This window comes from Mus caroli, unplaced genomic scaffold, assembly GCF_978045245.1.
Source record: "Mus caroli unplaced genomic scaffold, Mus_caroli_1 scaffold_1, whole genome shotgun sequence".
NCBI classification, from domain to species: Eukaryota; Metazoa; Chordata; class Mammalia; order Rodentia; family Muridae; genus Mus; species Mus caroli.
The window spans coordinates 186,183,266-186,199,526 of NW_028227256.1; the positions used below are offsets into that span (position 1 = coordinate 186,183,266).

The 16,261-nt window shown below is 38.8% G+C and overlaps 1 protein-coding gene across 1 annotated transcript in view; it reads left to right on the plus strand.

Moving 5' to 3' along the window:
• Positions 1-16,261, plus strand: part of Ush2a (usherin) — a 680,823-nt gene that overhangs the window by 84,429 nt on the left and 580,133 nt on the right. Inside the window, exons 6-8 of the mRNA XM_085835345.1 lie at positions 509-693; positions 1,145-1,366; positions 2,467-2,560. Of these exons, the coding sequence (XP_085691471.1) occupies positions 509-693; positions 1,145-1,366; positions 2,467-2,560 (501 nt within the window). The remainder of the gene's footprint in view (positions 1-508; positions 694-1,144; positions 1,367-2,466; positions 2,561-16,261) is intronic.

The window sequence follows — 16,261 nt, forward strand, 5'->3', positions numbered from 1 at the left end:
ATTTCTAAGAAGGTCACATTCACAGGTGCCTGTACTCACTTCTTGGACATAGTCACTAGGATGCACAGTTTAACCTATTATATAGCAAAACCTAGAGTTGTTATGAAGGAAATCACAATATTTAAAACTGATACTCAATGTTTAATGTTCAGTGATTGATATTAAAACAGAATTTATGAAATGTTTGGACATCCTTTTATTAAGAATATACATCAACAGAGCAGGTGCTTATTCATATGGGCTTTACGAGAGTCATTTCTTTGTTTGTATCTTTAAAACAAACATAATTTGTTTGTTGTAATTTACAAAATCATTGAGAATAGGAAGAAATATGTAATTATAGAGTGTGTTGTCTTGATTGTAGAACTGGAATTTCAGGATGTTCCTTGAGTTGTCCATCACAATAATTAAGAGGAAGTGAGCCTTAATATTCAAACACAATGTCTTGGCTTCCTACCTTGTATTCAGTTTCACCACCCCTGACAGTAATGAAAATCTCCATCCCCAGGTGTTTAAAGTCATCACCCAGTTCTCCAGTCTACAGCCTGTGGCAATTCGGATCCAGAGGAAGAAGGCAGACAGCTCTCCCTGGGAGGACTGGCAGTATTTTGCCAGAAATTGCAGTGTTTGGGGAATGAAGGACAATGAAGATTTGGAAAATCCCGATTCTGTCAACTGTCTCCAGCTTCCTGAGTACGAACATCTCAAAAACAGTTATTTTAATGAACCAGTGCCTTAGTATGAGTCTGTGGGCCAGCCAGCTCCCTACGCTAGAAGAAATTTCTCTCTATCATTAGGCTTTAGGGAAGTTGAGTGACTCCTAGCTCTTAGAGTTGGCTTTTAAACTGCTTGCAGTTCCTGTAAGGGTTGGGAGTACCCCTTTTAGAACCCACTGATGTTGTGTAATGATATCCATCTTATTGAGCCAGGCACCTGAATTTCCCTTCCCCTGAACCTCCTAGTCTGCCTTTCTGTGATGACCCCACTTTACTGATATGTGAAATAAATTGAATATGTTTCCCCCGACTGAAAAACTTGAGAGTTTACTTTACTGACATTGTATACAAATAAACCAAGCTTTTGATTTCTATTTGATCAAAACTATGAATAGATTTTTAAAATATACATTTTATTTCCTTGATAGTTTTATCCCGTTTTCCCATGGTAATGTCACCTTTGACCTCCTGACATCTGGACAGAAGCATCGTCCTGGGTACCACGACTTTGACAACAGCTCAGTGCTTCAAGAATTCATGAGAGCCACTCAAATAAGGCTGCACTTCCGTGGGCAGTACTATCCGACTGGACACACTGTTGACTGGAGACACCAACACTATGCAGTGGAGGAGATCATTGTCAGTGGAAGGTATTGTTTGTCACCAAAGTTTTGAATGCACTGTGATTTTTTTCCACTGTGCGTTTTCTCCTAAAGGAGGTATTTGTTGTACTATTAAAGGAAAATATAGTAGCTTGATTTGATAAAATAACTTGTCCTTCCACAATTTTACAGGGAGATTTTCATATGAGAGTTCCCTGTACTTTATGTAACCTTGTTATCAATTAATTTGTAGAAGGTATTCTCAAAGCGCTGTATTCTAAAGGTTGGAATGCACGTAGTTTAGTGGTTGAGTAAGATTAATTCTCAGATTGCAATTTTTTTAAAAAAGAAGGAAAGCAAAGATAGGATACTTAAAAAAAATGACACAGAATTTTTCATACATTTTACTTAGTTTGTTTTAGCATATAATTTATAATATTTTCTATATTAAAAATAAGATAGGTAATTTGAGTTGTAGTTGTAATATCAGATAGTTTAAGTGTGACACGTAATTTTCTCAAGTTCATAGTTCAATGTTGCATAGTGTTATCTGTCTCTCATCAGATAAAAGATGTTTGTGCCCTTAATTGTTGATAAGTTTATCATCCCAGTTAAGAATATGACTCACACTGAAAAAAGTTAGTTTCAAATCTAGGCATCGTACTATCCAGTGTGGCAAAGGGAATATAGAGTATACTTGAAATGGATTGTTCCAGGGAAAGGTCTATCTTGAAGGTTCAAAGTGATGCTTCCCCACCCAAAACCCAGAAGACACAAAATATCAATAATTATTTTTATGTAATATAATAACAAAAAGAAATACTATTAAATACCTTAATATGTTCCATCTTATTTTGAAACGAAGAACAAAAATTGAAATCTACAATTTCTTCCTAATTGTAGCTTGAATGGTTTCAGCAAATGCCTTCCAGGGACAAATTACACATGGTTAGAGGGGGTCCCTGTGCACCTCACTTCCCTTTGTAAGGTGTCTTCAGTCACCTTTACATGTCACTGATGCAAGTCACCCATGCAGTTGAAAAGAGTCTGGTTCTCCTTCCTTGAGTGTGCAGTGGGTGTGCACATAAACTCTTGGGTGTGTTCACACTGAGGTGCTTCTGAGACATATGTGCCCCTCACATCCACAGATGCCAATGCCACGGCCATGCTGAGACCTGTGACAGGACCAGACGGCCTTACAGATGTCTCTGCTCTCCACACAGCTTCACTGAAGGGCCTCAGGTGTGTTGATTCATCCCAGAAATCTCAAAGGAAAAGGGACGGGTAAATAGAAGTGACTAGAAACTTAATTATGGTCCCAGATTCAAGGTATCAAATATATGTGTGTGTATATATATATATATATATATATATATATTTTCTCAAGTTCATAGTTCAATGTTGCATAGTGTTATCTGTCTCTCATCAGATAAAAGATGTTTGTGCCCTTAATTGTTGATAAGTTTATCATCCCAGTTAAGAATATGACTCACACTGAAAAAAGTTAGTTTCAAATCTAGGCATCGTACTATCATAGATATATGAGAAATATATCTACTGGTAAAGTTGAAACTTGTGTGTTTAAAACTAATCCCAAAGAAGCTGTCCCTTTCTTGGTCTATCAGCTTTGAATGTTGACCAAAATAACACATATAAATTGTCATGATAGGCAGACACTAGACAAGGAAAACTTCAATTCCTTCCTCTGGAAAATATGTGCTTGAAAGTACCTGTACCACTAGGACATGGTACACACTTGTGATCACAGCATGTGAGGCAGAGATGAGCTTAAATTGCTTGTAAGGGGACTTGATTTGCATCCACAGCATTCATGTGAAAACCTGGGCATAGCAGTGCATACCTGTAATACCAGTGTTAGGGAGGCTGAGACTGGTGGCTCTCTGGGGCTCACTGGTCAGTTTTCTCAGTCCATCTGATGAACTACAGGCCAAAGAGAGATGCTTTCTGAAAAAGAACAGAACCTGAAGAAGAACACCCAAGGCTGTCTTCTGGCCTCCATGTGCACATTGAATGTGAACAGGAGCGAACATGATATGGACAGACTCACACATTTCTAATTTAGGTCTAGCAGGGAGAGAACTTCCCTAGATCTATATGTGTCAATGAGGCACACTGATGGAAAAGCCATGGCACTCTAATCTACAATGCCATGTTTATGTAACACAAATTATCCAAGTATAGCTGGAGTATTATTTACAATATTTAAAACTTTAATACTAGCAAATATCCAACTGCCGTAGAAAAATCACAGGCAAAATGTCAGTTTTAGATAGCATGCATACAAGATTGCATTCTTTAAATAGTTTGTTGATCTGAGAGATTAAAAACACTATTTGACTAAAACCAAGGTTTGTGTCACATTTCAAGTGTCTACTGAATGTTGTCACCAACCCAGCATTTCTTATTTTGTGTGCCTGTAGCAGTACATGTTCATATTTGTGTGTAGTGTATTTCTTGATATTTGGAAACATCTTTAAATCACCTTTCAAGGTTTTGGCAAGGTCCTCTGAAAGACTTAATCCAGTCTAAATTGCTTTCAGCTGCAATGTGAATGTGTACAGCTGCAAAGGCCAGAATGCACTGTAAGATGCACATGTCATCTGGTGCTTTGGTGCTGTGCTGAAGGTGAAACTAGAGGCCACTGCATGCAGGACAAGTGTTCTCGCTGAGCTGTAGCCCGGGACTCTGTTTTGTTGAAATTATTTACTTGCTTGCAACTGTTTATCTTTAGACAGGATCATTATAGAAAGTTCTCAACTGGCCATAAACTTGCTCTGCAGCCCAGGTAGGATTTGAATTCATGATCCTCTTGCTTCAGTGTCTTGATTATTGGTATGGCAGGCCTGAACCACCAAATCTGTCAATAGAGAAGATTAATTTTTATTGGATATTTTATTTATTTACATTTCAAATGTTATTCCCTTTCCTGATCCCCCCCCCGCCCACAACTCCCTATCCCATTCCCCCTCTTCCTGCTTCTATGAAAATGCGCCAACACCCACTCACCCACTCCTGCCTCCCTGCCCTTGCATTCCCCTACACTGAGGCATGGAGCCTTCACAGGACCAAGGGCCTCTCCTCCCACTGATGCTCCACAAAGGCCATCCTTTGCTACATATACAGCTGGAGCCATGATGTCCTTCAGCTGGCCAATGGGGACAGAAAATGTGTCCATTCAGACAGGGGAGTACTACTCAGCAATTTAAAATAATGAATTCATGAATTCTTAGGCAAATGAATGGAACTAGAAAATATCCTGAGTGAGATAATCTAATCACAAAAGAACTCACTGATAAGTGGATATTAGCCCCAAAGCTCAGAATACCCAAGATACAATTCATAGACCACATGAAGCTCAAGAAGAAGGAAGACCAAAGTGTGGGTGTTTTGTTCCTTCTTCGAAGTGGGGACAAAATACCCATGGGAGGAGTTACAGTGACAAAATGTGGATCTGAGCCCGAAGGAAAGGCCATCCAAAGTTGTGAAATTCTAGTCAGATAAAATTTTCATTGACTTTATTTGACTTAATTAGTAGACCTATGTAAAATGTACTGATAGAGTGACAGACTGGCAGACCACAACATTCATTATTCAGGTACAGTCCACCTGGCTGTCCATTACTGACAATGGCTAACTTGTATGATTTATCCCTTCAAAAGAAGAAAAAAATGAAGAGGAGGAAGAAGAGGAGAAGAGGAAGTGGAAGAGAAGAAGGGAGAACAAAGAAATAATAATAATAATAATAATAATGATGATGATGGAGAATGAAAATCCACTCAATCCTATAAACTAAGCTTGCTCTGAACTGAATTAAATCTAGATTTATTGTTTTCTGTTATTCCTTTATAATTTGTAATTGCTAGACCTTAGGTCTTAGGAAGGCTCCCTAGCTATTCTTAATATTTCTGAGTAACACTGATACATTTTGGTATTATATTAGCAATTTAAGTTCTTGACTTTAATATATGATATATATGATAAAATAATGACATATTTTATCAATAGAGAACCCTTTTAGAGGCTTGTGATGTGATTTCCCAAGGAAGACCAAAGCTGCACATGATTAATGTGCTCTGCCTGTTTGGAGATTGATCTAAGGCAAAAAGAAAAAAAGAAAGAAAAGAAAGGAAATTTAAAATACTAGATACCAGCCATTAGCCTAGCATCCAAGTGGAATTAGGTATTTCAAAGGTGAGCCTTGCATGGCATGGAACTTACATTAATCATCAGAGAGCTAGCAAGGGGAACACATTCTCCAACAATTTCCTTTATTTTGTCAACAATCATTAATACCGATGTACTTATTGTGAGGTGCCTAAAAACTTTTATCTTGCATTAACTGTAGATTTACATAAAGCTATTGATAAAGTAGCGCAGAGTCGCTGGGCACCTGTGCTCATGTGCACTCAGTGCATATCTTCTAAAGCTAGTCTGTTTGCCTTTCCTTCAGGATGCATGATTTGTATACCACAGAACACTCTCATTTAATATTCAGAGTTGGAAGGGTCTGAGCAATTGTAAAGTCACTGGCCTATCGGGATACAGAATGCGACACCCGCATCCCAAGATATTCTCTTACATTTTGACATCAGGACTCCACCTCCAACCTCCAGTCCCATTTAGCTTCAACTGCTGTCAATATCTATTCTTCTGTTACACACAGGTTTTCAGACCTCACTCTACCAGCTCCCGCTTTAGATCGTTTTCTAACTACTGCAGCAACAGCTATATCAAAATAGGGAACTGGCGTTTTACTTGATCAGGTTACCAACTTGATCAGACCTGTCAACCAGTGTAGATAGAAATCATACAGCACAACAGAGCCAAGGGATTTTACAAGCCCAGGTTGTATATTGGTATATTTGCTAATGTGGCTACATAGCATAATATACCATCCAGGGCTCTTGTCTTCTTATCCACTGCCTTTTGACTTATTAGTGTGCCTTGGAGACAGGTTCTCACATAGCCTCATGCTTGTTATACAATGAGGCAGTCTTTGAACTCCTGATTCTCCTGCCTTGGCCTCTGACCGACTAGAACTATCAACCGTTAACACAATGTCTGGTCTTATCTGGGACTTTGATGTTCAAGGGTGGGCTGAATCTACTCTTGAGAAAGGTGCGAGTAGGTGAACCTTGCTGCATCAGAATTCAGTCTCTGTTCCCTTGACTCGCTACAGTTCAGCCAAGAGTGATGCAATGTCCAGGAAGTCTGCCAGCACTGGTCCTCTGCTGGCTGCTTAGCTATTCCTTCATCACTGTGTGACATCATTACCTGCAAGGAGAGCCAAGCCCTCACAGAGTAATTTATTAGTGACCATGAATGATTCTCTTATATTTTGGCTCTAATGTCTGACCCTTTTATAACATTAATACTGGGTCTTATGAATTAACTAAGATCAAACACTCTGTGTGCATTTTTGTTAGTATTACAAATGGCAAAGCCAGCATGAAACATTTTATTTAATAAGCTTTCCTACTATTCAATAAGCCCAAAGATGCCAACATCACACTTCACAATGCTCATTATGTTAAATGGATATTTCCTGTTATTTTATGGAATAAATTCCTTTACAGCACTGAAATCCAAAAGTGTGAGTCACCATGACTCGCCTGTACCTCATTGATGCTATCCCATCCATCACACTCCCAACACTGCTTCCGGCTCCTCAAACAGTAAGATGCTACTCCAAATGTATCCCATTTTACATTTTAATTTTTTGTAATACCAGTGAGTTAATCCATTTTCACTAGCATTTGGGCATTTTATATCTTAAATACATTTAACGAATTCCAATATGAGAAATTTAATTTTCTCTCTGACACGTGGTTCTACCTTAATAAAACACTAGTTATTTCCCTGAGGTTGGTACATACATAAAATATAGTTAAATGAAAAGAGGTTATGGGCCTGTGGACAAATATAGCTTTGTGGAATACATAGACATAAAAAAAAACAAAGGGTATTAAAATATAGTATTTGAAAGAGTAAAAGTGAAGAATTTTCTGAAGTTGAGGATTTCATGGCTTTTCTGAACAGATTCAGAAAAGACACATGGATCAAACAGAATAGGTCTGACAACTGCCAAAGACAAAGAACAGATCCTACAAGTACCAAAGAGAATGAAACACATGACAAGACACAGAGTCAGAGGAGTTGGGTGAGATTATGTTTGTCAGTAAACACAGATGAACCCAGGGCCTAGAATAGAACCTGCAAAGGTAGGTTACAAGTAGCCAACAAGCCCACATCTGCAACTGTAGACAGACTTGCTTTAAAACCAGGAAGAATAAATAGTGGTCAAGAAAATTTGTGTCAAGATTATCACCAATAGATGGGATACTTTAGGTCTTAATATGGTATTAATCATGGTCATGTAGAAGCTGCTTTCATACAAGTATACCAGGGTGAGCTTCATGCAAGTATACCAGGGTGAGCTTCATTCACCTGGCCCACCACATACCCTCTCCGTTCTCCCTGCTTCTGAACAAGATTGCTTTCTGTTGCTATAGTACAGACCATGACAAGCAGCTTGTAGAGAAAAGGGGTTGATTTGCTTTATACCTCCCATGCCATGGTTTATCAACGAGGAAAGAGAGTCAGGGCTAGAACCCAAGGCAGGACCTGAAGTAAAGACTATGGAGAAATAATGCTTAAAGGCTTGCTCTCCATGGCTTGTTCCGAATTGTTCATTTTACACAACCCAGGACTACCTTTCTAGGCAGGTGTCACCACCTACAGTGAGCTGGGCCCTCCCACATCAAACACCAATCAAGAAAATGCCCCCACCAACTTGCCTGCAGGCCAACCTTACAGACACATTCTCCTGGTTGAGATTCTCTCTTCCCAGATGACCTTAGCTGTGTCAAGTTGACAAAAACAAAAGAAATAACGGTCATGCCTTTCCATTAGCTCATCTGGCCATTTGTTTCTTGAGAAAATTTCACCCTTTCATCTTATTTATTTAGTGTGTGTGTGTGTGTTTGTGCATGCTTGCAGGCACATACACACACTTGCACTTGTGTGTAAAGTCATAAATAAGTCTAGAGTCCATACTTGACATAAAACACAATATTGATGTGTCTGATACTAATTTAATTCACGTATATTATTATGTCCAGTTGTATTTATTTCCCCACCAATAGTGTAACTTCATACTTCTTCATGGCTGTACATTTTATTGTGTATATAAATATGCAACGTGTTTCCCTTATAAATATCTCTGTTGCAGGATGCCCAGATTGACCCCATAACTCAGCTGTTGTATATAGTGCTACACTAAACACTAATATGCAAGTGTCTCTGTAATAGGTTGACTTGAAGTCATTTGAGTGAACGCCCAGGCATGCTATAGCTGGGTTATTGACTTTAGTTAGTATAAGACACAAATTCCAATATTTACAAAAGAGTAGAAAAAAACATTTCAAGATATAGGCATAGTTAGACACTTTTGAAATAGGACAGAAGTCCTTCAGGAATTGACAAAAGCAATTTCATGAAAATAAGAAGCTACTGCACCCCAACCAACAGGAATGTATCCCAGTCATGCAAGGGTGGGATACTGCAAAACTCAATTATCAGTTTACATAATGCATCCCATCAACAGACTAATGATGTCTACTGTGATATTACAGATCATCTCCTGCTGTACCAGAAAACCTGAGTCTGGGTAATACCTAAAGTAAAGAGCTTAGCTTAGACAAGTGGTTCTGGCATTTCAGGAACAGAGCACTGATAATTTTTGAACTTACATAAAGATCTCATGTACTTTCAACTCTTGGCATGAAGTAGTCATCCATTGAAAAGAAGGGTGATAACGCATGGGATCAGGTACTTTGCCATATTCTCATTTTTTTCTGAAAACTAATTCATTATTATGATAAAGACATGACACTCTCTTGGTGCTCCACTTCCCAGTTCTGCCGTAGTTCTAACCAAATTTCTGCTCAAGTTTTAGCAGCTGAACCCCATCTAAGCCATAGTGCATATGAGCAACAGAATGAAAGCATGATAAAATCTGACACCAACTTAAAAAAAACTGATAGCAAGTGTGACACAGTGATGAGAGGCTAGGGTCTCTCCTCCTGAGAGCAAAAGCACATTTTGTGACTAGCTCCACTCACCAGTTCTTACATCACAAACGGAGTTCTAAAAGTAGGGTGTTAGCATAGCCCTTCTGCAGGGATGGCACAGTTCTGCAAAGCACTCAACATGTAAACAACAACAACATTTCTATTAACTGAAAAGAGAGAAAGGCTTTGAGAGCCAACTGGGAAATTAAGAAATTTGCTGCTCTTACAGGGGGTTCAATTGAACCCAGAGGACCTGCGTTCGATTCCCAGCTCCCACATGGTAGCTTACAATAGCTGTAACTCCAGCTGCAAGGTTTCCAACACCCTCTCCTGGCCTCCACAAGCTCTGCATACACACAGTACATGCATACAAATGCAGGCTAAAACAGGCATAAACATAAAATTAAGATGATAAACTACTTTTAAGAAAAGATGTACAGCTTTGGAGAGAAGCAATGAACCTGCCTTTGTGTACTGTTGACAGGACTGTGAACAATTCAGACCATCTCTAAAAGTGACCAAAACATTGCTGAGAATTATTGATTCCTAGCATGGATTGCAGGACACAAGGATGAGAAGAACTAGATCTGGTACACTGACTATATTCCAGCCACAACAAAAGGCGTTTGCATGAGAAGCACCATACTAAGTATTAGCACTCAGTGGAAAGAAGTATTTACGTATGAATCTGATAAAAAAAAAAAAAAAAGCTCAAGATCTTTGTGTTGAAACTACTTGTTTCTGATGACCCACATCAAAGACTGAATTAGAGATACTTCTGATTCATAGATAAACTTAATATCACCAGGACATCAGTTTTACTCTATAGATTCAATGAAATTTCACTTAGACTACCAGCAAATATCACAAGTTAATACTCTAAAGTTTTCATGGATTGACCACAGATGCAGAATAACTGACATAACATCAAAGAAGAAAGTTTGGGCTATAGTAATCACTATTATAAAGCTATAGCAAGACAATGTATTTTGCAAAATACGGAAACACATCATTGGCATTTCACCCAGACCACAAAGGTAGACCTGTAATGCTGTCTCGGTATCTTTGACATATAAGCAAAGGTGATAAGGTAGAGGGCACGGAATATTAGTAACAAATGACATGAGAATAAATGATATCCTATTCTAAAATTAAATAAATAAATAGGACACAATCTTTATACTCTACAAACATTGACTCAAATGAATCATACCTCTCAATATTAAATGTAAAATTAAACTCAGAATGTTATCTAGAAGAAAAATCTGTATGATTTTACGTATGATCAAGACTCTTTAAATAGACATAAAACAAACATGATTGAAGAAAGAAAATACAAGAAACTGACCCATATTCAAGTCAAACTTTCTCATCTGCAAAAGAGGATTAGAGTGAGCCCCAGACAGGGAGAATGTGCTTGCAGAAGAGAAGCGAAGTAAATGGACTTCACGGGACCTGCACAGAGCACTTAAATTTATTTTTTTAAAGCCATAACCTGAGAGAAAACTGGGCAAAACTCCTGAACTCAAGACCCATCACGATCCTTGACTGTGATGGAGCCATCTTCTAACCTTGCAGCTTAAGTATCCAAAGATGACTCGAGAAGAAGCAGGCTACTAGTCTACTAGGCTGAAACGCAACTGAATGTCACAAATGAGCTGCTGGAGTCTGCAGAAAGAAAGAGAGGGAAACTATCTGCTTCCGCAGACAACGTAAATATGTTTATTTTCATATTTGAAGCAAAAATGTTACAATCATTGCTAGAAAAAAAATAGAAAGAAATTCAAAACCCCAGTCACAACATCCTCATGAATTCTTCTTCCTGAAACACTGCAGAATTTTCCTTGCTCAGCTGAATAGAATAGGGGAAATATAGGAAGTCAACTTACAGAGCCAACAATTAATAGGATTTAAAAAAAAAACCTCTGAAATCAAAGTATAGACAACAGAGTCACCCCACCCCTCTCTTTTATCTTATTACACAATGTTAAAGGTTAGTAGTATTGTCTTCAAGTTAGGTGACCACAATGAATGTCAATAAGCCTTTCAGTTATGCATATTTTAAAACAAGTTTTAAAATTAAAATTTAGGTAGTCCTGTCTCAAAGTCTCCATTTCTTTAACATTGTTTCGAAGAAGTTTGCATCCTTAATAATCATTCTTTATAACCCCCAAGTCCAATTAATCCTCGTCCTTATACCCATGCATATGAAAACTTACCAGTGTCCCTCCAACAACCATGGAAAATTATTCTCTCTGCTCCAATATCCATAAATGTCGTTAGCTCCTCAGCCATGGGCAGAACACCAGGAGCTTACCCCCACCTAAAGCTGGAATTCTTAACTTCCTGATTTTGTGAAGGTCCTGGGCAGCGAACCATGGCTATAGCAAGTTCATGTGTGCAACAGTCATGTCGCGCCCCAACCCAAAGCCAACCTCGCACAGCCCTCGTGTCTAAGACTCCCAGTTACTGCATTTTATATGTGAGTTTAAAAATAAAAGACAATAAGAGCCAGAGACTGTGAGGGGAGTGCGTTGGAGGACAGGAGTTAGGTGAGGGAGTAGGAAGTGGATATGACCAAGCTACAGTGCTTGCATGTATGACACTTTCAAAAAACAGAGAGGAAGGGGCTGGCGAGATGGCTCGGTGGTTAAGAGCACTGACTGCTCTTCCAGAGGTGCTGAGTTCAATTCCCAGCAACCACATGGTGGCTCACAACCATCTTTAAGGAGATCCAATGCCATTCTCTGGTGTGTCTGAAGACAGCAACGGTGTACTTAAATATATAAAAATAAATAAATCTTTAAAAAAAGAATTAAAAAAACAGAAAGGAAAAAACATCATATTTACTAGGCTCTGATTTAGGGTTCTCATCCTACAGATCCTTAAAAACAAAACAAAAACAAGCAACTATATCAGCCTCTTCCATTTAATTGCATGTCATTTAAAAAGGAATATTTTAATTTTCTTTGGTATTAGATGCAAACAATGCAACTACTCTGTATTATTCTAGTACACACGCACACGCATGCACACACGCACACACACACACACGCACACACGCACACACACACGCACACACACACGCGCATACATGTATTTGTAGTTTATTTCTCATGCATACTTCATTTCATTTTAAAACATATTTAAAATAATTCTTTGAGAACTTCTTACAATGAGTTTGAAGATCTTCACCTCCCACTGCTTTCTGACTCCTCCCATTTCCACAGAAACTAACTTCAAGTCCTCTCTCTCTGTCTCTCTCACTCTCTCTGTCTCTCTCGCTGTCTCTCTTGCTGTCTCTCTGTTTCTCTCTGTCTCTCTCTGTCTCTCTCTGTTTCTCTCTCTGTTTCTCTCTCTGTTTCTCTCTCTGTTTCTCTCTCTCTCTCTCTCTCTCTCTCTCTCTCTCTCTCTCTCTCTCTCTCTCTCTCTCTCTCTTTCTCTCTCTCTCTCCCCCTCTCTCTCATCACTCACCAAATCGAATTTCCATTGAGTCTATCCTGCCATGTGTGGAGACCTGCACCAGGGCATCATCCAACAACCTAAAGTCTCACTGAGAGAAAACTGAATGTGCTTCCTCCAATTATCAAAAGCATTGTAATATATTACCATAAACATATACTATGGGGGAAAAAAAACTACTAATAAAGTATAAAAGCCACGTGTTCCTGCCACCCACAGAGATTTCCAGCCAGCAGCTCACAGCTACTTTCAGCTCTGATAACACTGGGACTGTGTGTAAATCTCTAGTCTTTTCTCTGTCTCCCTAAAGTTGGCTGCATACATAACCGAACTGCCTTTACCTAGAAAGTAAGATCATGATAAACACTTGAACTTAATTTTAAAATTTGAACTATATTATGAATACCTATGTGCACTTGTAAGTATATGCATTATGTTTAAGCATTATGTATCCTTATTTTGGGGCATTGAAAACATTTTATTCATTCAGTGTAATAAACACATCTCAAGAGGTCAGGTCTTTCCTGAAATCTGAAGCAATTCCACAGAGAAGTTTCTATGTGCAGAAACTGGCTCCTGTGTTGGCGTGATGTGACAGTAAAAAGCCATCCTAAGGTGGATTTGCACTAACTAATTATCTTGATGAATCCCTATGACTCTAGTATTTATAGTGTTAAAATGCCCAAACTGATAAATGTGTTTATCTTCACCAAGAAACATAACGTTGCCTGTTTTGCCTATGTCTTAAGGCTGTACGCCAAAGGAAGCCTTGCTGTCTCAATAGCAACTAGTGACCAGGATCAAAACCATCCCACAGGCCTGTAGCAAAATTCATCTTTAATCGAAAACATCAAGAAGCAAGGATTGTGGTTTTTGGAGCATTGATAGAGCAGTTAATTCAGTCTTATGACAGGCCTTGCGATTGTGGCTTGTAGGTTGAAAATAAGGACAAAATATCAAATGAGGAAAAAAAGCATTTCATCAAAAGGAAAAGAAATAAAAAAAAAAAACTTGTTGTTTCCATGGACATCAGAGGCCATCTTTGCTGGATCTGCTCCTCTCTCTAATTCCAGCCTGCGGTTACGTTGTGGAACATAGACTGTGTGTGTGACCAGTGCCACAGAGCCCCACTCCCACATCCTTACTCTTCCCCACCAACTTTTATGAAGAAAGTATCATTTGAAACATCACCCTGGGGTGAGAAAATTCTTTCTATAAGATTTTTTTTGAAGTAAATCAAAACAGCAACAAAAACAAATTTTAATAGAAAACAAGCTGAGGTTGTTTCTTAGAACCGAGTTTTTAAAGAATCAAGGACTCAAGGGCAGATGCATGGGGGATGGTTCTGAGCAAGGCAACGCTGGATGTTCATTTCTTCCATTCAAATCCCAAGAACAAGGACTTGAACTTCCCCGTTTCTTCCATTTTTCCAAGTAGAGTGCTTCTTCTCTAGAGACAGTTGCATCCCAGTGACAGCTGGAGCTACCTGGAAGTAGAGCTCTGTAATGTTTCTGCTGGTTATAGACACACACGATAAAGTGTCCCAGAAATAACGTTCTTTCATATATTACTTTTTGGTTTATTGCATAGACCACAGTCTGAATAAATCATGGTCATGGTCCTTGAAGGTCACAGAATCCCCAGGTTTTAATGACAGTGCTTCACATAGCATTGTGTTATACATTCTGATGCAGCCACCCAGACTTGAGGTCACATCCTCTGGTTATCCCCACAGCTATCAGTCCATTGGTAACATTCTGACTTCACTTCCCTTTTGAGTTGAAGAAACTGGCATTTGCAGGGGTAAAGTGGATAAGGACTAACTTAATTCGATAGCATTGGTGGTGTCTTGTAGGCTTTGATTTTTTTTTTCATAACCTACTTTTGTAAGGGTTCTTCAATGTGTTTTCCTCCCTTCTAGCCCATCCCCCACCAATGGTAGTGGAAAGAAAGGGTTAATAAGGCAAAGGGGTGATGCAGACCTGTTTAGAAGTAGTTCTTCTGGGCCATTCCGATCTTCATTATCAGGATATTGGCAGTTCAGTTCACACAAATTAGCAGTGGTACACCAATCTACCTTCAAACACCACTCACAAATCAGCAACAGCAGCTTGATCCAGAAGAAACTGTGAGGTTTTGCAGGTTGGCCTGAGTCCACACAGAATCAACAGGAAGTCACCAGAACACCACCAGAAGTTTTTTCATGCCTTTCCCTCTATGAAGTCATGACAAACTATGATCAGCAAAGAAGGCAAGGTCAACCAATACCATAGCAAGGAGAAATGTCTGTTGGGTTATACTTATATATTTTCCAAACACCACATGTCCTCTCAAGTGTTTGCTCTAGCAAATACATCACATGCCCTTTGTCTAGGCAACTTCCAGAGAAGCAGAATATGTCTGTTCTCAGCAAAATATCCACTCATAGGACAGTTTCCATTAAAAATCATCACATGATACAACTGAGTTTCCAAAGAAACCAGGAATTTCCCCTTCAGTGTTCCCTAACCAGTTTAATCTCTGATTGCTGATGCTATCATACTGTAGAACATGAATGGGTCATGTTCTCTAAGGGTCAATTATGTTCTAGAAACTGTAACCAATCCTCCTTTTGAAAACTACAACAGTATAAAGTATGAGTTCCCATTTCCATGAAATAAATGGCACAAATAGACTTGAAGAGGTACAGGTTATTATAAAATATTATAATGTTACCAAGTGAGAAATAAAATGTGAATACTTTATGATCCAGGTCCTACAATACAACAAAATAGTCTGTTTGTTTGTAAACGTTTTTATCAATGCATATAGATACTTATGTGATGCAGCATGGTAGTTTAGCACGTGTGCACAGTGTGTAATGATTACCCGGAGATTCTTGTCATGTGCCTGTCCTTGAGTGCCTGTGATTTCTAGATCCTTTCAACTGGCTGCTTCAAGTTTGCAGTTAGTCGGTGCCAACTACAGCTGTCACTGGTGCTCAGAACATCAGAATTCATTCCTCCTACAAACTGCCTTGCCACTAAACTCATTGACTCTCCACCCTCAGTTCTCCTCCTGGGCTGCCGCAGCCTCAGTGAGTTCTCTTCTGTCTCAGCTGTTACTAGTGTAGCTTCCACGTGAAAGTGAGAACACAGCCTGTTTCTTTCTCTGAGCTGACTTATTTAATAGTTCAACCCATGTAGCTACAAATGACACAATTCCACTCTTTATAGTTGAAAACTATTCTACTGAGCATATAAACCAAGGTATATTTATCTATTTTTCTACTGATGGGAGGGCATTTGAAATGTTTATCTTAGGATTCAGTACATCGAGAACACATACTTTACATTCCACCACAGATTTTCTTGTTGTCAGTAAGAACATGAATTATACTTTCTGATGT